We start from the raw sequence: 23,754 nt of genomic DNA, 5'->3' as shown, positions 1-23,754 counted from the left end.
CAACTTTCTAAGGTTTTTTTTTTGTCTTTATCTTTTGAATAATTGATAGCAGTCATGAGTAAGTAGTGGGAAAAAGAATAGCCTAATTCTTGTTTTTAGTGAGTCTGATGGCCAAAGGCATAGAAGGGCTTACAGACTTGATAAGGATGCTAAGCAGCTGAGAGATGCAGAAATGGGAGAGGAGAAAGCAGTAAAGGTTATAAGATAATTTAAAACCAGGGGTGGGGAGAAGTATAGTGAGTGCCTAGTTCGTGATGAATTATTCTTTAATGTTTAAATAATAAAACTGTATTGTCAAAAAATTAATAGATTTTTAAAGGTAGAATTTGTTAAAGTCCAGGTAGACTACATGGAGGAGTAATTTTGATCAATAAAATCTCACTGAAGCAGCGGCATACGAATAGGTCAGCCTGAGGCCAAATGTAGCTATGCTTTCATGTCAGTGCAAAGGAATTTTATGTAAAAGAAAATCAAAACCAAACAGCGTAGTTTACCTGGAGTTTTCAGTTTAAATGGTAAGTGTCACAGAAAATCAATAGAAGGAAAGTTAGTCAAAGAGACACTGTAGTACCAATGTACAAATTCTTTGATTGAGGTCTAGACTCTAGAACACATGAATGAAGAAAACATAGAGTCGGGTTAGGTAAGTAGAGACAAATTGTATCAGCAAATAATGCTGTGTCTAAGAAAATTGGTATTCATGCCTAAGTAAGAGTAGAAAAAGTTAGGACTGTAGTACTACTTAATCAAGGTGGTGAAACTAACTAAGGAGGCTGTGAAGGCAAAAAAATAAACACCATAGTGAAAAAGAAATGTGCAAGACAGCCTAGCTCAAAATACTGTTACTTAAAGACTGTTCTGTAAAGTGGCAGTAATATTCTCACTATTTGATATGCTCCTAAGAAAATTTGGAAACAGTCAAAAAGCTGAAGTGATCTCTAGAGGTGGAAATACATTTTTATATGTTGTCTGAAATATGTAGGAGCTTATGCATGCTACTTATAAAAAAGAATAAATCTCAGAATACCCAAAAAGGTAGCAAGATAAAATACCTGACTATATAATTGGCATTAGAAACCAAAAGGCATCATATAAAAACATCTTGTCTCAGCAAGGAAAGTAGGAATTTTGCAAATTAAAATTAAATCACAGTAAGACAAAAGAACCAGCAAGAACCAAACCATTGCCCTTCTTTACCAAGAAAATGATTGTGCTGAAGGCCTAAAAAACTATATAAGAAACTTTTTCAAGCACATCAGAATAATAAAGCCAATGGATAGGCAATTGAGATATAATAGGAGTGCCAAGGACAGTAAGCCCATAGCAGGTGAGTTCTGTAGCTTGAGCTTCCTGTGGAGGGACATAAGGGAGTAGCCACAGTAGAGCTTTTCTTTGTTTTAGAAGGAGTCGGAGGAACTTCTGAAGGAAGAACAGTTTTATAAAAGAACAGTTTAAAAGCCCTGGCAAACTTACTCCTCAGCTTTTATTGCTGAGCACCATGTCATATGGTATGGAATATCCGTTTTGTCAGTTGGGGTCGGCTGTCCCAGCTGTGCCCCCTCCTAACCCCTTGCGCTCCCTCAGCCAGCTCTCTGTGGTGGTGGTGTGAGAAGCAGAAAATGCCTTGATGCTGTGCAAGCACTGCTCAGCAATAGCTGGAACATCCCAGTGTTATCAACACTGTTTTCATCACAGATCCAAAACACAGCCCCACACGAGAGACAGTGAAAAAAAATAACTCTCTTTCCCCAGTTCAAAACTCTTCAGAGTTGTAGTTCAAAACAAGAATGCTGCAGTAATGTAAAACCTATTACTGCAGTTTATTTAATGATAACTTTCAGGAGCAGATGTACTTGTTTACTGTTTGAACAGCTTAAATCCTCGCATTCTCTCTCTTTTACATCAGCAGTTGTGTTTGGCAGCCCTTTGCAACTGCTTGCAGCTGGATGAGTTCCTGTAGATTTTCTCCTACTGGTCACTGTTCTGTTCTGCCAGTAATTTGTCTGTAATTCCACTGTGCACTCAACAGCACATCTCATTCAGGAAAAAATCTAGAGAAAAATGCCATAAGTTTTTAGGACAATCATATAACAAATAAAGGAAACTATAGTATCTTGATAGGAAGGGGGAAGTGAGTGGTGCTTTGTTGTTTGTTTTTTTTAACATTGTTTGAGTTTTCATAGTTAGAAGCCCTTTAGTTAAATGTGGGTGTCAGAATGATTTTTATTATAATCTGCAAGAAAACATAACTTTCCTGTTTTAGTCATTCATTTGGGATTACTTGTCCTGCTCATGACTGTTGTCCAAAAAGAAGAATACTACTTTCAAAAGTAGTAATGAAAAAATATCCTCTTAAGATAATGTGCCGTCTCGCTTCAGTGCTTTTTTAAAAAATAGCATAGTTGAGATTTTTATGTTGTGCTTTTTGAGTGTTTAGGAAGAATGTGTTTGACAAACCACTGTATTTCATTCTTTAAGCAGATAGACGGTAATGTTTAACTCAGTAATGCCAGCGTGTTTCTCCTGTGCTTGATCGGAACCCAGACCAACATGGTTTTCAGAATTGCTTTGTACCGAGAGTTGCCACTGGCATTAGCCATTGGGTTCATGTGGCAGCTTCTCTTATTCTAATCTGTTTGCTTAAGGGCCACCGGGTTAGACAGGAGCTGTATGACTGACAAAATGTAAACTGGAACGACAGTGGTCGTACGCGTTTTCAGACATCACAGGTGGAATCACTGTTGTGTAGGGTGAAATTTAAAACAGCTGTTGTTTGATGATTTGAAATCCGAAGTCACCTGAGGTGTTATATGTTAGAACCTACAGCACATTGCCAGTCTACCTGCTTGTAGATAACTCTTGAAAATACTGGTTCAGTGTGTTTCATCTTTGAGGATGTTCCTGTAAGAGCCAAGCCTTTAACTTTTTTTTCACCTACCTTTTTAGTTATTGCTAAGCACAAAACACCCTTTCAGTGTCTTAAGAGATGGGATCTCACTTACAAGAACATTTTGAAGAACCAGTAGAACACAAACTATCATCGTTGTGTTAAAGTACAGTATTCCAGGCCTCGCATCTTGTCTGAATCCCTTATGGACTGCAGTATGCATAACTGTTGCTGAAACTACAGCATAGGGTGGTGTTTCCACTTAGTTCAGATGGTACAAAAAGAAAATAAAAACTTGAAATGACAAATATCTTTCAAGATAATAAAATTCCTTATTATTCTGTGATTTATTAATAATTGTTGCTCTGACAATGAGCAGTTGGTTTAAAAGTATGCAAGATGATGTCTTTGACAAGTTGTTTCGTGTTCAAAACTGACAAGCAGGAGAAGTGCAGGAGCCACAGAAAAGCAGTGGCTAGAATAAGCAATTTAAGTTTCAGGTGAAATTGGAAAGAGGGAAATGACAAAAGCAAGTTAATCAGAACTGAAGAGACGAAGCCTTATTTAGCTTAAGCTGTAGGATATAGTTGTCAATGACACAATAGTATTTGCTAAACAGTTCGTTAAGCTGACATTTGTCTGTATTCTTAGGGGGAAAGAGTTAGTTGAGATAGAGCTTGACATGCATAGCCCTTGACATTTTAATGCAAGTTTAAGCACTGCATTTCAAGCAGCTCTTGTACTCATTAGCAAGGCACAGAAGGGAGTTGTGCTTTCACTTCCTAAACCATTAATTTAATAAGATAGTGAGATATTTATTAGAAATACAATGAACCTTGCCAAATACACTATTTCTTACATAGAATTCTCATAAATATACATTTACGATGAAAAATTGCATGCTGAGTTCTGGCATATGCTTCCATCTACTATTCTAGTTTTGAAACCAACTCTAATGATAGGTTACGGCTTGCACTAAGAAAATTCACAGAACTTTTGTCTTTAGGGATTAAATGTAAGATGCCAAGAGATTAATTAATCAACAGTAATTTTACATCTACTGCAAATGAGCTATTTACAACAGATAATTAAATCTGGTATTGGGTAGGAGAATTATGAGAGCTACTGAATCACCTGTGGAAAAATTGATGTTCAGTATTGTCCATCTTCATATTGATGTGCTTGCATAACTTGAGAATGTAAATCATGGTGAACCTTTCTCATTAAATAATTTTAAAACTGACATATCTGTCTTCACTGCTGATTATCAAGTAGTAAGTCTTTTTGTGCAGGACAGAAGCTTTTCTCTCCTTTATGCTGCTGTCTGAGATGAAATTTTAGTGAGAAATCGACCTCCCTTGACACAGCCTTACACAGAGCATCAGGCTTGAAACTCACACTCTTGATATGATGTCCAAAATAAACTGCTGAGTACTTGAATGAAGTGAGTTCTTCACTACAACTAGCCAAAAATTATTGTAGAGTGATGGTGTTCCTGTGCAATCCCTGTGACAAATTACACTAAGTAACCTTCACTGTTTATGAAAGAATTAAGTCTTCCAGTTTGTCTGACATTCAGTAGATAGATAGGCATCAGTGAAAAGCATACTGGTTAGCAATGCTGTTTTCTTGAGAGGAAAGTGGACATAAAAACTCCATGCCACATAGCCAAACAGCTGGGGTTTTATATATCCTACAAACAACTTTAGATTGACTGCACTCAAATTGCTTGGCAAAGTAGCTACCTTCAAATAGCAAAGCTCTAAGTAGAAAAGTACACTTGGATTCGTACATGGATATATTAAATCTGAATGAGAACATTGTGCATACTTAAAACTCTTAAAAACTTTGTTGTGTGTTTATTTTAAGTAACTTGGCAGGTGATAATGTACTTTCATTCAAAGCAGCAGCATTTTTACTGTTGCATTAAGTAAAACAACAGAGGCAGCTGCCATGCTGCATGTTCACACTTCAGTTCGTGCAGAAACGTGCACAGAAGGAGAGGCAGAAAGAGTCATTTGGTGCTCAACAGTGAGCAGTGGTGGTGAGGCACAGTCTGGGCACCATCCCCAGTGCCGACTGGAGCAACTACCCCAGGACAGCAGAGCCCTCAACTCAGGCTGAGTTCCAGAGGGAGGATGCAGATCTGCACATCTGGGGCTGCAAGAACTGTCTGGGACCTCTTGCTGAGGTTGAGGCAGAAGGAGATAGTGTCCTTGACTCCAGAATGTTTGCTGTGGTTGAGGATTTGTGTCACCAAGTAAAAGAACTGCAAGAGGATGTCATCAGACTGTGTGACTTCAGAGGTGACAGGAAAGAGATTAACTGACTTTCCTCTGGAATGCTGCAGCCTGAAGCTGCAACTGTACCAAAACAGAGGCAGGAAGAGTCGGTGCCTGTTGGTTCATAAATGGAAAGTCCCATGATGGTGAAAGACTACGAACTTGTGACTTCCAGCACCAGGAGGAAGGCTCCTTTTCTGCTTGCAGATGGGCATCAACATGACATCAACACGATAGTTCAGTGCCTGGTAGCAGATAATGGGCTGGCAGCTCTGTTCAATGAAACACGTGAGCCAGCTGTGCCTAAATCACCCAGGAGCGTCAGGAGGGCACAGCAAGTGACAGAAGTGGTGTACACCAAGTTGAACACAAGCCAGCAACGTGCCCTTGCAGCAACGAAAGCCAACAGTATCCTGGGCTGCATTAGTTAGATTGTCACCAGCAGCTTGAGGCGGGTGATCCTTCCCCATCTGCTCAGCAATGGTGAGAGCTCACCTGGAGAGCTGTGTCCAGTTCTGGGCTTCTCAATACAAGAGAGACGTGGACATGTTGGAGCAAGTCCAGGAAATGGCTGGGAAGATGATTAAAGGACTTGGAGTGTCTGTACTACAAGTAGAGGCTGAGAGGGCTGAGATTGCTTAGCCTCGAGAAGAGAAGTCCCAGGTAGATTTTATCAAAGTGTAGCAATGTGTGGCAGGGTGCAGGGTGACACTTTTCTCTATTCTGGAGGCCCATTACAAGTACAGCCTAAATAAGTCCATGTACATCAGTATATGAGACTTATCTAATGCCAAAAATGGCAGAAGGTTTCTTAGGCTACATCTGTCACCTCTCAGTAGCAGAATGTGCTCTGAAATTCTGGTCATCTGGCTGGGTGGTTTGATGGTCATCTGGGTGGAGCATGGTGCAAGTCCTCTCAGGTGTCTTGTTGCAGAAGCTAGGATTGGATGCATCCAATATTGCCGCAGTGTCTGGAAAAGTATCTATACCCAGCAGCTGAGAAAGTTTGCTTACTCTGCTAATTAATACCTACCCTTAAAGGGTGTTGGAAAAAGGTGACACAATAGGCATGTCAGAAGCAAGAAGTTGTTTAGGAATGACTGAGTGGCTTGTGAAAGAGAGGCACTATGGATTTAAGAATAACATAAAATAAGAAGGTCAGCAGAAATGAAATGGTGTGTGAGATCTCCGTGAAACAAAATTCAGCACCTAAATTGAGACAGCATAGGTTTAATGTTATCTCAGCAATTGCCTGAACAAAAGTGTGGGAGTGAGTGGGTCTTGCCAAAGAAAGGCTCAGAATATAATATCAGTCTTCTGTAACCCTTTGGCTGACTGTGCAGGTGTCAGAGCAGAATGTAGCGCAAAAGAGTATTTCTTAAACACCTGAATGTTCTTGGTGCAGCTAGTAAAAGAACCCACAATTTAGTCCAAAACAGTGTATAGATCCTGGTCAAGAGTATTAATTCTTGAACAATTGTTATGTAAAAATAACCCGAAAATACTCAAAATGCAGCATCCCAGGGGAATAAAATCTGCCAAAGTACAATTTAAAAATAGAAAAGATGGTCAAACAGCTAAAAAAAATTCAGATAGCCTAGAGTTCATTTAAAGATAGCATTACACACATGCATGCTATATTTAAGAATGGTTCCAAAAATCCTACAACATGTTTAAACCATAAACTAAGGAAAGATAATAGATAATTAAAAATAAGCTAGCATCATTTATGAATGGAAGTCATGTCTTTTCGTTTAAATGAGGAAAAGAAGTAGGAAAATAAGCTCCAGCAAATGAAATGTTAAACCGCAATAAAGATGTGAAAAGGATTCTGAGTGACTGAGTATGAAGTTGAAATAAACCTTTTTTCAAACACATCAGATTCAAGAAGTCTGCCAGAGAATTGGTGGGCTGAGAGATGATCAAAGAGCATTCAAGAAAGATAAGGTCATTGCTGAAAAACTAAATTAATGATTTGAATCCGTGTTTGCTATAGAGGCTGTCAGGAGGGTTTCTGCACTGGAAGCATTATTTACAGCAGAGGAGTTGGAGAAGCAGTCACAAACTAGGTTGTTAACTGAAGAGGTGCAGAAATAATTGATACATTGGATAGTGAAAAGGAACTGAAGGCTAAAATAGATGAATTACAACAGTTATTATTTAACCCCTCAGTTACAAATATTCTCAGTAACTGGGGAGTGTGGGGGTGTCAAATGAAACACCAGTTTTTTAGAAACATTCCTTAGGAATCCAAGAAAACTACAGATGGAAGCTTGATACTTGTGCCAAGCTAATTAATAGTACAGAAATGTAATGAAGAGCAGAGCTGGTAGAAGGATATACTTCTTTGTTTCAATGAAAGAACTAGGAAGTATTAAGTGAATTTAGTGGGAAACAGGTTTAAAACAAGCAAAAGAAGGAACTTTTTCCCTGCAACATGTAAATGAGGTGAAAAAATTCTTATTGCGTGATGGGTGTAGACTTTAAAAGGTGACTTGGATTTAAGATGAGACTGACTAAGTTCATGGAAATACTTTCAGGCTTACCAAGTGTATAGAAACTACCTTTGGCTCAGGAAATCTCGGAGGAAGTATTATTGTATTAATATATTAATTATATACATATATTAATTGTATGTATTGTTAGCATGTTGTTTTGGCTACCATGCTAGATAGGTTTTTCTGTTCTGACATGGTCCAGGTATTCTAATGGACTGAGATGTCCTTTGAATATCTTTAGTACTGTCTCTTTTGTTCAACATACTTGTGGGCAATCTAGAAAATCAGAAAACTGTGTAATAGCAGCATTTATCGGTAATGCACAATTTAAGATAATTTGTTCTATTAGCAGCTTATGATGCTAAATGAAAAATACTATATGAAAATTAATGTTGCTAAAAGCAAAGTAATACATGTAAGAAAAAAAGAATTATGCATGAGTGCTGATGGGCTAGTGTTGGACTAAATTATCTTCAGAACAGAGTACTTGCAGCAGTATCAACATTTCTCTGAAAGAAAGTTGATTTAACGTCATACTGAAGTTAAAAAATGAAAAGATATTGACTACTTAGCATTTCCTCAAAGGAAAAACTAGAGCACTGTCACTGAAATGATTCATAATTTGAATGTTCCACGTCTGAGTTCCATAATGTTCCTTTTAAAAGGAAAAAAAAACCAACACAAAACAACAACCAAAATTCACCAAACCCAGTGTTGGGTTTTTTTTTGTTTTTTTTTTTAAAGAAACAAATTTCCTCCCATTGGGAAAAGTGTCTGTAGTCATGAAAAATATAATGGTGGAAAAAGGGAGTAGACTAATCATAGAGAAAAGGGCAATTGCTAGATATTAAACACTATGACTCAGATTAACTCTGTAGCTCAGGAATCATTTAGACTCTTCAATCAGAGAAAGTGATGATGATATATCAGAGGGACCTCTCTCTAAATTCCCTGTTTGTTGTATTCCTTCCTAATAGTTTTCTACTGGCCTCTGTTGGAGATAAGACATTGAATTAGATAGATCTTTTATGTCACAAAATGGCTTTTCTGGTTTTGCATTTAACTAAAATATGCGTTTTTTCAATAACTGTTAGACCTTTTCGTTCCAAACCAAATCCAGACGATAGATAACTTGGTAACTAAACTAACTTGGATATGTACTACTGCATCCAAGCCTGTTTATTGTCTTCATTAACGGTTTGGATGATGGGACAGACTGTACCCTCAGCAAGTTTGCTGATGATACTGAACTGGGAGGAGTGGCTGCTGCACCAGAAGGTCATGCTGCCATCCAGAGGGATCTCAACAGGCTGGAGAAATGGGCTGACAAGAACCTCGTGAAGTTCAACAAGAGAAAGTGCAAAGTCCTGCACCTGAGGAAGAACAACCTCATGCACCAGCATATTCTGGGGGTCGCCTAGCTGTAAAGAAGCTTGGCAAAAAAGGATCCAGGCGTCCTGGTGCACACCAGGTTGAACATGAGCCAGCAACGTGCCCCTGTGGCAAAGGTTAATGGTACCCTGGGCAGCATTAGACAAAGTATTGCCAGCAGGTCAAGGGAGGTGATCCTTCCTCTCTGCTCAGCACTGGTGAGGCCATACTTGGAGTGGTGGGTCCAGTCCTGGGCTCCTCAGTGCAACAGAGACATAGACCTGGAGAGAGTCCAGTGAAGGGCCACAAACATGATGAAAGAACTGGAGCATCTCTCCTGTGAGGAAAAGCTGAGAGATCTGGGACTGATCAGCCTGGAGAAGAGAAAGCTCAGGGGAGAACTGATCAATGTGTATAAATACCTGAAGGGATAGTGCAGAGAAGATGGAGCCAGGCTCTTTTCAGTGGTGCTCAGTGACAAGACCAGAGGCAATGGGCACAAACTGAAACACACGAGGTTCCGTCTGAACATCAGGAAGTGATTTTTCACCGTGAGAGTGACCAAGCACTGGCACAGGTTTCCTAGGGAGATTGTGAAGTCTTCATTCTTGGAGATATTCAAAAGCCATCTGGACATGGTCCTGGGCAACCAGCTCAAGGTGACCCTGCTTGAGCAGAGGAGGGTTGGATCAAATGACCTCTGGAGGTCTCTTCCAACATCAACCATTCTGTGATTCTGTGATACAATGTTTTTGAGCATACAGTTGCTAATGCAGCTACTGGAAAAGGTCATCATACCCTTTTGCTTGAATAGTTCTGACTATTGAACTGGTTGACAAGTCAGATACTGTACAAGTATCTGTACTGTACAAGGTACAAAATGAGAACTTGGCTTTCCTAGTTGTATCATTTAGATGTTTTGTGAGAGAGTGCTTATTTTCCTCAAAGATCCCATTCGTTGGAATATAATTCTGGAAAAATTCTTTGTTAATAAAAAATTTTCTGGGGTTGAATTTTACGTTTCTTTCATTTAGAATCTAAAATAGTGATTACCTCAATCCTGGAATTGGTAAATAAAAGCTGTCTGTAAAACCTGAGCAAAATTTGAGATTGTTCCCTCATGGAGACTTTGATTTTCCAAATTGCAGCACCCAGTGGTGGATTAAAGTATTAATATTTTCCTGATAGACTCAGCTTTGGATCTTAACTCTGCTGTAGAACTCCTGCCTGGCTCGTACTGCCGTAGGCATCCAGCTAGTACAGGACATCGATGTCTTAGTTGCCTGTGTGAAAATGGGGCTAGTCTTTGCAGGACTCAGAGCTATGTATGAAGTACTATGATGTTGGATGACATAATGATAGATGGATATTGAGGACTACGTTTATTGGAACAGTTTTCATATCTGGTTAAAAAATGTTTGGAGGGTCAGGATATGTTAGTGTCTTACCGAAAATGTGCTATCATGCGAACAGTGTCTTTCAAATGGGTGCAAGATTGTGGAGGGAGATGAAAAGAGAAAGTGTGCTCTTGAAAAACACAGTGATGTCTCATTGTGAGGGTCATTGAAAAAATGTAAGTCTGATTTCTACTCAAACTTCTTTAAAAAAAGTTGTTTAAAATTCTGACCGTTTATTCCTGATTAGTGACAGATGTTCCCAAAGTACTCTTAGTTTCTTCCGTATTCTCTTTTCAAGGAGTAGGAACAACTTAGTTGGACACTATTCAAGTTATTTCTAAATGTTTCTAGGGAGAAATTAATGATTTCATCACAGATGTTGAGAGGAGGAGAAATAATTTAGAGTAATTAATTTTGCCTGTGTAAAATTTTCCCTTCAGATTCATTTTGATAAAACTAGCCAGTTTTAATTTCCTAATCTCAGTGTTATTTTGGTGCACATGTTTGAACAGGTGCCACGTTTCACGCAGGACATAGCTGCATTTCAGTAATTATGAGAAATTATTTGTTTGTTGTTTTAAAATGAAATTGTGAAACATTTAAACACAAGCATGGAAGACAATATAAATGGAAGTCGTCGTCTCTACTAGTTTAGCCTTGCCAAATAGATCTGCTGCTGGCAGATCCATGAAACCTTTTAAAAAGGGGGTCTATTCTGAAAAGGATGTCTCTTGATTTATTTTGTTAGTTTATGTTTTAATTCTCTAAAACTACCACTCCAAGCTGGTGGGGTTTTTTTTCCCCCGTTGGTGTCCTAAGACTAAATTTGTTCTTTAAAAAAAAAAAATAAATCAAAAGATATGACTATTTGTCAGCTGTGCTATTTGAGGTCAACTGTGTCAGTGATTCATACTTCCAACTCACTGTGGGCACTTGCTAGTTCTGATACATGGACTTTTACCTGCATCTTTATTCTCTCACTCCTAAAAGCTTAATTGTTAGTCCTTTTGACAAGTTAGTCAGACAGCCACGTTGCTTATAGCCACAGTGCTGTTGCTATTTCAGGGTGAGCTAGAGGATGTTTTCAGCACTACTTTAGATATATTTCATCCTTATCTCTGGAATATCAAAGTTCAGTCTTTAGTATTCTACTGCTTTAAACCATAACCCATCTATGTTTGATGCCTGTGAGAAAGAAATCTCTTGAATCCTATTTAAAGGAAGGGGGTGACGGTATGAAAAAATACTCAAAAGAAATGTACTTCCTTGCTCACAGGTAAATATTATGCAAAGAAGTCTTCAGGCATGTGTTCTTACTAAAATATTACTTCTTTTGGAAGGATCTATCAATTTCCGTTAGACCTATTGCCACCATCTCCACACTTCTTTTGAAGTTTACTCTCCACACATGGTTTCCTCTCTTTTCACTGGGGACTTGAGCAGCTTGCTCTCTCCAGTCGTGTGGTTTTGTCCTGCTTCTAGCCAGACATTTCTCATTCAGGAGCTCCTCCTTGCTTTCTCTGTTTTTTGTTTTTATAACCTTTTGTTTGTATCTTGTCTTTTTCATAGCATTTTACTCTGTTCGTCTCCAGCCAGCTGTCTCCCTTAGCTTAATTACTTGTAGTCAGGAGCAAAATTTAGTCAGAGCTCGAAGTGAGAGTGTTTTTATGATCTCAGGAGGAGGTAGCAGTATCAGCTATTCCTGGAGGCAACGTGGCAGAAGCCTAGAGGTGCCGATTCATACTTAGGCAAGATAGGACTGATAGTTGCTCCTGGCAGAGTGGCTCCCAGTGATTTTGTGTACCTGTGGATACAGTGGAGCAGGATGCTGGGCGTAATGAGGTTTAGGCTTTCCCTGTTGATAGTGAAAATAAATAAGTTAATGGTATCACATGGCCAGTGCAAGACAGCAGTTGTTCAATAAGCCTTCCATCCAGCACCTGCGAAAACTCCAGGAAAGGTAGAGCTACTGCGTTGCTGGGAGCAGTAGATTTGCTGTCTCTTTTCTCGGTGTGAGGCAGCCACTGCTGGGTGTGTGCCAGCTGGAATTCTGTGTGCAGCTGTTTGAGTAAAACAGTGGTGATATGATCATGTTCACTGATAGAAGATGGCTGTGTGGCCTGACCACTCGCTCAGAGCGCTGAGGTAAGGTGCCCAACATGTTCATTGCAAAGAATGAATAGTTCTCGTACTCATTCTAATGTTACACGTTTGGCTCAATATCTGAACATCTTTCAGTGTACCTGCCTGTAATAAAAATGCCCAAATTAGAATGTAACACTTCAAAATACAGGAAAATTCATGGTTTCTTTCCTCCCTCCCCCTAGGTGCTCATTAACAATATTTTGCTATACCTGACATTCTTCTTGTGGGCCTTTTCCAAGAACAATTCTGTAGCAGCCCATCTGTTTTATTTTATTGAATCACAGCTAATGTATGCCATGATCAGATAAAAAGACAGGAGGGGAGAAAGTTTGCTTATTTTAGTTGCATTGCCCTTGATGCTGCAATTGGGGTCAGAGAGTCTCTTTATGAAAGAGCCACAGAGCACACTTACCTAGAATAATTCTAGACTTAAGTTAGGGCAGGCAGAGAAAGGGTGGCAATCTTTACAGAAACCACAGTGTAAGCAGAGATTGGTAGTGTCTTTGGAAAAACAAGTGCTGAACAGAGTTCTCAGAAGTGATAAAGACTTTCCTTAGGGACCTGGTGAAAACAATTGCAACCCAGGAAATTTCTTCAACTTGCTGAGAACACGATTCAAAGGAAATGATGTATTGTGTGAAGAGATAGTGGGAAAGGGGAGATGCTTGTGAATGCTTATTTTGTCTCATCTGGCTGTTGCAATTTTCAGTATTTCAAAAGTTACCTTATCCTGGCTTCAGAAAACACCTAGTTCAAAAGTCTTTTGATGATGACCGCTCTAAAAGGTGCAACTAACCCCTGTTGAATTCTGAGTCTCATTCCAAGGATCCATTCTTTTAACTCAAAAATTTTGAGCCCCTTGCTCGTTCAATAGCTTGAAAATACCTATTTTAGACGAGGAGAAATGAGTTGCCTGAAGCATGGACACTATTGTAGGGCCTTTGTACACATATGCAGTTTGTGCTATGGTCGTTCTGTAGCTGATTTTCCTTTGCTGAAAACATTTTTACTCTAAAGCCTCTCCATAACTGGTGCCTGTGGGGACATGTAATATTTTTTGGGGAAATCTGTTTTCTAAGGAAGACATTTTATGTTTACAAAGGCATTCATGCAGTGCCTTTAATGATGTTTGTTGGCATAATCATGTCGGCATTGCTGTCATCTAATTTCTTATTGCTTTAATAATTCTCTCTTCAGATTCACACTTCTCTAATTAATGGACGGCCTAGTGCTGATGATCCTTCACGGGTATTGCTAGAATTCACCTCTGCTCGCTTTATTCGCCTGAGATTTCAGAGGATACGGACACTAAATGCTGATCTAATGATGTTTGCACACAAAGATCCGAATGAAATTGATCCCATTGTTACACGGAGGGTAAGTTCTGGCAGGACAGTAGAAACGTGTGTGTAGAAGTTCTCTTACACTGGTAAATGCTGTATCTGCCTTTGTTTGCCATAGGACATTTTGGGAGATGATGAATACCTGTTATCTGTCAAAATCCTGGTGTTAGACAATTCTCTCTTCACAGTATTTTGTTACCTTCTCTATAGGAGAAGTAACAATTTTGTCTTTTCTGCTTAATGGTGCTATTAACATGCATAAAATGGTGATTAACAGAAGCACACAGCTCGTTTGGCTGCAAACATTCCGATGCAGGTAATTGGCAACTGGTTGCTGTTAGATAATCCTCTCTTGCCTCTTCTGCTGCTCAATCCTTTGCTACCTTTAACATTCTTTGAACACTTACTTTGAGTAGAATTTCTACTAGTGGTACTGTAAGTAGTAGTAGGGCCTGAATGCAATGCTTTTAGCACTATTATAGGATTGTTGCTAGTAGTAAAATTTTTACGTTGTGCTTTAGCTTGAAAGAATGGATGCAGCCCTCATACTCACACCATACCTTAGTCTTCTCTGTTCTTTGTGTGTGCACACTCCCCTCTCTTTCTGCAAGCTGTGCTTTCTTCCTATGACGCATCTTCCTGTTTTCCTGCTGCTCAAATGTTGTGTGTTATTCTATTTTTCCTCTTATTTTTCTACTAAGCATTCTTAAAAGCTGTTTTGGGGGATGTATACCTTTCCACATTTTTTCATAGATTTCATAGATTTTCTAGGTTGGAAAAGACCTTAGAGATCATCCAGTCCAACCGTCCCTAATCCCCATTAAACCATATCCTTAAGTAGTTCATCCCCGCTTTTCTTAAACACATCCAGAGTTTTCATTCTACTCACTTCTTCTTTCTGTTGGCCATTTTATTTTTCTTTTGGAAAGTTTAGAGTACCACTATAATAAGTCCTGTTATGAAGAGCAAGTATTGTTATTCTTGGCTTTAGTTAATATCATTTATCAATGGTGGATAACCGCAAAGACAATTTGCTTCTTCTGTTCCCCATTTCTGGTTTCCGTTTCTTCCTCTAAATACATAGAATGCTGGCTATTTCTGAAAGTTTGGAATGTGAGGTTCTGTTTTATGTTACAAACCCCAAACCCTTCCAGTTGAGTGCAGTTATTGCAGCCTCACTAATCGTGGAAACTTAGTGTGCACATTTAGTAATCCGATCCTAAGTGAACAGAAACACAAAATTGAATTCACACTTTAAAAATCACGATATACGCATGAAAACCTAGTGCAGGATGATCCACAGATTTCTCAAACCAACAAAGAACAAGAGCTTATGTATGGCATCTCATCATGAGGCTGTCCTCAAAGGAACAAGGAGCAACTGCTGCTTGGCGTCCTAGTCCAGCTTTCCCTATAGAAGACAGCAGATAAGCCACTATGCCACAACAACAAGAGACAAAGGGTAGCCACAAATGATACATTTTCTGTGTGGTAGAAGATTAATTATGTGTTATATGAGCTCCTGTTTTGCTTAATGTATTTATTAATGATCTGAAAAAGAGGTTGAACACAGAAACAGCAAAATTTGGAAATAACATATGTTTGTTTTGATTAACCAGTTGTTAGGGTGTTACATGACCCTTACCAAAACAGTTGAAAATGGGCAAGCTGTCATGTGAGATTCACTTATCACAGATGTCATAATACGTGATTAGAAATATCTTTGCATCCTGCTTTCTGGTTAGGGCTATTAATCCCCACCAAAGAAAAACCAGAAATGGTCAAATGACCGAGCAACAGATCAAAAGTTATTTAAATCTCAGTGATGAAGACTATTCTGTAGTCATTCAAAAGGCCATAGTGAAAAACAGGTCTTTCCACAGTCCAGTGAATGCCCAAGGAAGACCCAGCTAAGATGAACAAAGGTGATTCTCTCTTCATTTTTTTTCTAGCCTTTCTCTTCTCCTCATCATCATGCCTTTTCCTTTTCATGTTTTCTGAAAATAATAAATTCTATAGCATTTGCTTTTTCATTATCCAGTGTGCACATAGCCTTTTCCTATGCTCAGGTTTGGTGTGTGCTGTGTATAAATTGACATGGCTCTTGTGACTTCAAACAAATGGAGCTGTGCCGATTTATACTCTTTCTTTCACTAAGTCTGAATCTCTTGATCAAGACGCAGCTTGGATTGCACCGTCTGCTATATTTGTAATAGATCAAAAAAGAAATAAAACAGGACTTGACGTTTTTATCTCTAGAAATGAGTTCTGCAGCTTGGCACCTGCATTTTACAATCCACTTAGCAATTCAATTTCTGTTTTGTCTTACAGTATTACTATTCTATAAAAGATATCTCTGTTGGAGGCATGTGTATATGTTCAGGCCATGCGAAGGCTTGTCCACCGGATCCAGCAACCAATGTATGTATTTTTCTTTATTTTTTTTTTTTAATGTGCCTTATTCATTGGGTGGAACATGAGAAGAAAAATCTTGATTTTCCTCAGAGTTCTGTGAATTTGTCTGTTCTTCACTCAGAAGAACAGTCAGAAGCAGTGCCAGCGTGAAACAGTGCTGGCAACCAGAATAATAAACATTCGTACAATGTCAACGGAGGCTTTCTCTGAAATGAAAGAATAGGTTGCATGTAATTTAGTCCACATTGAAAGTGTCTTAGAAACAACAGAAATTTGGGTTACATTACGTAGCTGTAGAGGTGAACACTAGCAGTCAGTCTTTCTTTTTCGTGTTGGTATTAATCAAGGTGTTTCCTAAATGACTGTCAAGTATTTAATCGATACTTGCAAACAAATGATGGCTCTAGAATGGCGCGTTTATTATGCAGGAAACATTAATTGAGTGATCAGTCAAGCTAGTCTAGAAAATCATGAGCTGTTTAGAATTTCTTCCAACTTGTAGCTTTCTTTTTACACCATTAATAAACACATAACCAATATAGTTGAAATATAGAAATATAATTTGTTACTGATGGTTCAAATCTATACACATGCACGTAGATATTATCACTGATACGAAATTTCCAATCTACTAGTATAGTATTACTAATGTGCCGCAGAGTGGGATTTCTAAATATACTTTTCACTTAAGTAGGAGCTTTGTAGGATTTAGCAGAAAATCTTGTTGGTATATGACATTAAACCATTGTGTAGATACTGATTAAGAAACCAACCAAACTGGAAGAAATCTTGCAGACAATGCACTTACAGTTCTAAGCAGTTTCCATGGATCCTTGTGAAAATTTTACAGACTCCTTGGTTTAATTCTTCTAAGCCTTTTCTGTGATGATGTGTGTAGCAAGTGTTGAACTATTGTTTCAGATGGCCTTAGTTATCAAGCTGCAGCATTGTCTCAGAGCCATCTGTTGGGGTTGGGCCTGCCTCAGAAAATACCTGCTGTTAATCCAATGAATATGTGCTTCAGTTCAGATAGTTTGGCTAGTAGATAAAATAAAGGCATTTTGACAAATGTGGTATCTTGTTTTGTGGGATGGCAAATATGTATTTGTTGTCTAATCAGAATAAAAAATAGCATAAGTGAAACAACTGAAGCCATAAGAGATTTGGATTATTTGGTTTAGCTCTCCAGGGATACTCTTTAGTCTGAGCCTTATGAAAATAGGTGGGCTTTGGGTTATAAACATCATGACTCTAGTTTGCACAATGAACCTTTCCCCTAGTATTACGAAGAATAAACTTGCTTGAATTTACTGCTTTTTTTGTCTGCAGTGTTATTTAACTTAACCTTGTTTTTCAAGATTTATGCTTTGTCCTGTGAGCCACTGAATTTCTCCAGGTTAGCTTGCTGCTTTGACCTTGAGTGGCTTCACAAGGACCACAGATAATCCCCTCCACTGAATAACTATTGGGAAGGCAAGTTTTGCTCCTCGGTTATCCAAACTACCATTTCTTCTGTCTTTAACAAGCTACGCCTGTGGCTCAGAGAATTTGGGTGTTCCCTACAGCAATATTTTCATGCTGGGACTAAGCTGGAAATAAGGTGTTCTGCTGAGGAACTGAAAAGCCACTGAAAGGGTGGTCCTGCTGGCATCTGTTAGTTTATAAACTTCTGCTATCCCTCTTGTAGAATTAGTTATGCAGTAAGAAGGTTACGTGATGAGTTGAATCATCCAGTAAAAAGTTAATGCTCAAGTTAAAAGATAATTTTTAATGGATCAACCAGCAGAATTGATTTTGCTCTACAGCTGCAGGATTGCTACATCCAAGAGAAGGGGAGAGATTGGCTCACTCCTTCTAGCATAAACTAGCTAGCACATCAGTTTTCCTGTAATGTGAAACTGTATCAGAGGGCTACCAGCATTTTGACTTATTTGTTGTAATGGGGAACTTTCATTCTCCCATCCTCCTTTCTTCAGCCAGTTGGAATTAGATTCTCCTATGTTAGATTCTCCTTAGGTTCTTTGGCCGACTATCTTCCTTTGCACCATGGCTGTTTTCTTAAAATAGAGCTATAGAAGTTAAACACACTCTTTGTCTCTCACTTACTTGGTGAGTGCAGGGTCCGTAAATGACTAAAAATGGATAAACAGAGGAATTACAGAGTGTAGCCATTCTTAATTTTAATGTTTTCCTAATTTGAACTGGAATGCAGATTATGTACATGGACAGATTCTTCCAATCATCACATTGTGTAAATATTTGTCTTTCTTTTAAATTAGAAATCCGTCTGTCAGTGTGAGCACAACACATGTGGAGAGACATGTGATCGGTGTTGTCCCGGTTTCAATCAAAAGCCTTGGCACGCTGGCACTTTCCTGGTTAAGCACGAATGTGAACGTAAGTTGAAAGTGGTACAGAAGAGAAGGTTTATTGCAACTGCTAGTGAAAACTGAAATCCGGTCCTACATGATTTTGTAATTGATTTTTTTTTTCTAATGACATTTGTTTATGAATCAGTTGTTCACTTACTTAGGCTGGCTCAAAAAATTTAACAGAATAACTAAATGTAGAATTGGGGTTTCATTCAGCTGAGAATATTTTAGTGTAACGAGATGATATTGGTAGAATACTGCATAAAAAATCATTTTGACTTGTTTAATTTTTATTATTGTAGTGGGGTTTTTTTGGTAAAGTAAACAGGACTGTATCCTGAGAAGTAAAAAATCTTTTTTTACAGATTTTTCATTATATTAAAGTTTAACTGCTTGATTTCTGTATAAATGACACTTTTATGTATTATAATGTTCAGCCTGCTGAAACAAAATATTTTCACATGATCAAAATGCAATTTGAGTTTCTGATGTTTTTAATGGAAAAATCAATGTATCTAGTTTTCCAACATGGAATGAAACATACCTTGAAATATCACCTTCCCACAGGGTGGGAATTTCATTTTCATATTTACTGTAGTAAGATAGTTATAACTGAACTTTAACATCTTGCTTCCAAAGGTCACATACCACTTGCATTTCTGAACATAATAAAATCTAGTGCTCCATTACATGGAAGTGTTTATTCAATTGTAGAATTGCCTCTACAGTTTTACCATGAGTGCATAAAAATAAATATAAAGAAACAGGTATCCCTATATTAAAAGTAGTAATTGCGTATTTGTGTCCTGTAAACTTTGGTCACAGAGGTCTTTGTTTTGGTAGGGACTGTGTCTAAACTGGGAATGCATTCTGCAATGGTTATCAGGCTGCATTTATTTTCATATTTAATTTTTGAGACACTTCTTATGCCTTGTTCAACCCTCGGTGAATTGTACTTTTATGGTGGAAACAGATCCCTGGGATCTGTTTCAGATGTGAATTGTAATGCTGATGAAATTAAAATTTTTCTTTATATTTAAAATAAAATTTGGATGTTTTAATACTACAGGGGAAGGCAGAGAGTAAGCCACCTCACTTTCACAGCAACAGATTATTAAAGTAACTCTCCTGTATGTGGAACTGAAGCCTAAGCATTCAAATCTGAACTTCTCAAGAAGTTTTAAGATTGGGAATCTCTTTGTTTTGACCCAGTCCTTATATGGTCATATGTGGAACATTTTAGGATGTCTTTTATCTTTCATGGAAAATATTTTAATTTACTCATACCATTCTGCTGCTTCCTCTAGTATTTTAAATTAGCTCTTTCCTAAACCGTATGTGTGGTCAACCACCAAAAGGTTTCTGGACTATCACTTTCAACAGACAAAAAAACAAACCAAACCAAAACAAGAACAACATAATTAGACTATACTTGTCTGCTTCCATGCTTCTCCAGATGAAACATTGAGAACAAAATACAATATACAGAATTCCAGGCTGCGTTTGTGACTGAGCCACATTACGTTTTACAGCTGAAGTAATAAATTAGTGCTTGGATATGCTGTGAGTTACAGTGTGAGCAGCACCAATGATAAAATGTTGAACAACTGTTTCTAATAGAATCATAGAATGGTTAGGGTTGGAAGGGACCTCAAAGATCATACCTTAGTAACAGTGTGGCCTCTCTATCCAGAAAGTGTTCCCTAACTAAGTTCCTTCTCTTATAGCATGCAACTGTCATGGGAAGACCGAGGAGTGTTACTATGATCAGGATGTCGCAGACAGAAATCAGAGTTTGAATGTCCATGGAGAATACATCGGGGGTGGAGTGTGTGTGAATTGTACAAGCCACACCAGTGGCATAAACTGCGAGACCTGCATCGACGGTTACTTCAGACCTAAAGGGGTAAATGCGTGTCCTGCTGTCCCTTCATTGTATTGCGCGGAGTTCAAACCGTCGCTTCAACATGGGGAGTTATTAAAAAGAGATGCTGCAATTTGGACTGCCATTTTGTGAAGGTTAACTTCTAATTCTGACACTGCAGTAGTTGTCTTTCCCAGCTGGAAATCCGTAAAGTTAACACTTACAGAAATATGAAAGTGCATCGTGTTGATAGGAAGGAATGCACTTGAGGTCAGGGCCTCCAGCTAGTGTTTCAGTTTAATTTAAAGGAGGATGTGGTTCTGTAAACAAAACTTTTGCGTCAGTAATGAATTCCAAGATTTGTTATCAAAGATGAAAGAAATATTGCTACATTTGATATTGGAGAAAGAGAGTCTGTAATTTTTATTTTTAAAATGTAGTGTAGAATTAATAACTACTGAAATTCTATAATGGCCCACGAATGCCTTTCATTTTTAGTAGAGTGGGAATGTTTTTGTTTGTTTGTTTCATCATATAAGGCTGTATTTTCATCTAAGTTGTAGCTGTCAGAAGATGTATCTTATATTAAGTATTGGCAGCATGGGCTGTGCCTGAGCTTCAGATAACTGTGCTGTTAGTGTGTGCTTAAATCCATGGGATTTTATACGTATAGTTTCAGTTAGGTAAATCGTGGCCTTCAGCCTCATTGGTGTTCAAACCTCAAACACAGGAAAACAGGAACAAATAACAATAATTACAATCATCTCCCTAGTATACTGGTTTTAGCCTTAGAGCTTGAGAAAAGGAGTACTGGTCTCTTTAACGGAAAGGCAATTACCTGTTATTTTCCTCTGAATCAGGTTATCATCCAACTGATAGGGATGTTCTGTATATGCTTACGTAAAGTGTATCTATAGTATGTATATATACTTAGTTTATGCAGAACTTCAAATTTATATTCCCAGTGTGATACTAGACTAAGGTTTAAGTTTGATCGAGGTAACTTTTTCAAGAATGAAACAAATTGTTTCATTGTCTAATGTTAACTTTTCTTCACTGACCCTTTTTGTTCAGTTACTGACTAACTAACTTTAGTTATTTTTTTGAATCATGTTGACCATGATTTGGTCATGAGTAGTTCAGCCATGGCCATGTTGAACTGTTTGTCAATATTACTTTAGATAGTGAATGCTTAAAATCTACTTCATTGCATTTATTGATTTCAGTTATACAAGTGTCTGTTATAATCTCTACATGTTTTTTTTAGTTGAAAACTTATTTATATCTAAATCACTTAACATGTTTCTAAGTAAAATCTAAAATGTAACTTTAATACCTAGACTGCATGCATTAACTTTGGCAGCAATCTCATTTTTGTTAAAGTGCAAGCTACCTAGACAGAATGTAGCTCTCTCCTATGTTTTGTTTAAGAAGTAAATAAAAGTTTGCAATTATTGAAGGTAAGATTTTGTTTTGTAATCTCTCTGTTTTCATAGGTATTGCCAGATAGCCCTGATCCATGCCAGCCATGTTCTTGTGATCCAAATGGGTCTTTACATGAAACCTGTGTCAAAGATGAGAAACATGCAGAAGGAGGTAAAATCCCTAAAAGATAATAATATTAAAGCTTAAGTTCAGCAGTGGTCAAAGAAAAGCTGAATCATATTTGTCCTTCCCTGTACTCTCTCTTAAAAAATAAAAAAACAGCAGTTTTTTTAAAGTTTACTTATGCAAACAATAATCCACCTACATTCTTACAATACTTTTGTTTGGAAACTCAGGTTTTATATTCTTAAATTTGCTGAGGCTTCTTTCAGATTCATGGCTTGCAAACTTGTGTATGTTCGGAATAGTGTGCTCCATGGAACATGTTGGAGAATTTTGTGCTTTAAAGAGCTTTCTTCTTTTACTGCGGAGATGAAAACTAGTTCAACCATAATCGTAGACTCATAAAATCATTTAGGTTGGAAAAGACCTTTAAAATCATCGAGTCCAGCCATGAACCTGTTTTAATCTCTTTTATTCTCTAAGCATAGTTCCATTTGAAACCTAGGAAAAAATCTTTGAAAGGTGTCATATTTACATGCCATCTGTATTATTAATGTAGGATTGCAAGCTGTTTACCATAGCCCTATAAAAGCTGCCTTCAAATAGAGAATAAACTGCTGCCTTGTGCTTTGGAAACAATGGATTGCCATATTATTCTTGTTCTTTTTTTGACAAACTACTGAAAATACTGTAGGAAGACAACAACAAAACTCAAGGCCAATTCTTAAGAGATATTTTAATCGGGCTGATTACAATCTATTGGCAAGAGATGTTGTAGCAATCTTTTTTTAAATAGAGATCAATGGAACATAAAAACAGGAGAGCAGAGATGTAAATACAGGGCTCAGATGTGTAAAATCTAATATAACAAAAATATACTGATTACATCCGTTCAATAAAATGACGCAATGATACAGCCAGATTCCTGTCACGTGGTATGTACGGTGGGTTGACCTTGGCTGACTCTGGCTGCCCACCCAGACCTCTCTCACTGCCCTTCTCAGCAGAATAGAGGGAGAAAGTAAGATGAAGCAGCTAATAGATCAGGATAAAGAAGAGGAGATTGCTTACCAATTACTTCATGAAGTTCAACAAGGCCAAGTGCAAGGTCCTACATGTGGGTCGGGGCAATCCCAAACACAAGTACAGGCTGGGTGGAGAATGGATTGAGAGCAGTCCTGAGGAAAAGGACTTGGGAGTGCAGGTGGATGAGAAGCTCAACATGAGCCAGCAATGTGCGCTGGCAGCTCAGAAAGCCAACCATATCTTGGGCTGTATCAGAAGAAGTGTGGCCAGCCGGTCGAGGAAGTGATTCTGCCCCTCTACTCTGCTCTCGTGAGACCCCACCTGGAATACTGTGTTCAGCTCTGGAGTCCTCAGCGCAGGAAAGACAGGGACCTGTTGGAACGGGTCCAGAGGAGGGCTGCAAATATGATCCAAGGGCTGGAGCACCTCTCCTGTGAGGAAAGGCTGAGAGAGTTGGGGTTGTTCAGCCTGGAGAAGAGAAGGCTCTGGGGAGACCTTACTGCAGCCTTTCAGTACTTAAAGGGGGCTTTTAAGAAAGATGGAGACAGACTTCTTAGTAGGGCTTGTTGCGATAGGACAAGGGGTAAACTTAAAGAGGGTAGACTC

The 23,754-nt window shown here is 38.3% G+C and overlaps 1 protein-coding gene across 1 annotated transcript in view; it reads left to right on the top strand.

The window, feature by feature from the left end:
- The window catches only part of LAMA2 (laminin subunit alpha 2), a 303,089-nt gene that overhangs the window by 46,655 nt on the left and 232,680 nt on the right, over window positions 1-23,754 (top strand). The window contains exons 5-9 of the mRNA XM_086631963.1: window positions 13,778-13,957; window positions 16,255-16,344; window positions 18,618-18,735; window positions 20,438-20,616; window positions 22,071-22,170. Of these exons, the coding sequence (XP_086488089.1) occupies window positions 13,778-13,957; window positions 16,255-16,344; window positions 18,618-18,735; window positions 20,438-20,616; window positions 22,071-22,170 (667 nt within the window). The remainder of the gene's footprint in view (window positions 1-13,777; window positions 13,958-16,254; window positions 16,345-18,617; window positions 18,736-20,437; window positions 20,617-22,070; window positions 22,171-23,754) is intronic.

Source organism: Tauraco erythrolophus, chromosome 2 (assembly GCF_009769465.1).
Source record: "Tauraco erythrolophus isolate bTauEry1 chromosome 2, bTauEry1.pri, whole genome shotgun sequence".
NCBI lineage: Eukaryota > Metazoa > Chordata > Aves > Musophagiformes > Musophagidae > Tauraco > Tauraco erythrolophus.
This window is presented reverse-complemented; position numbering and strand designations above follow the sequence as displayed.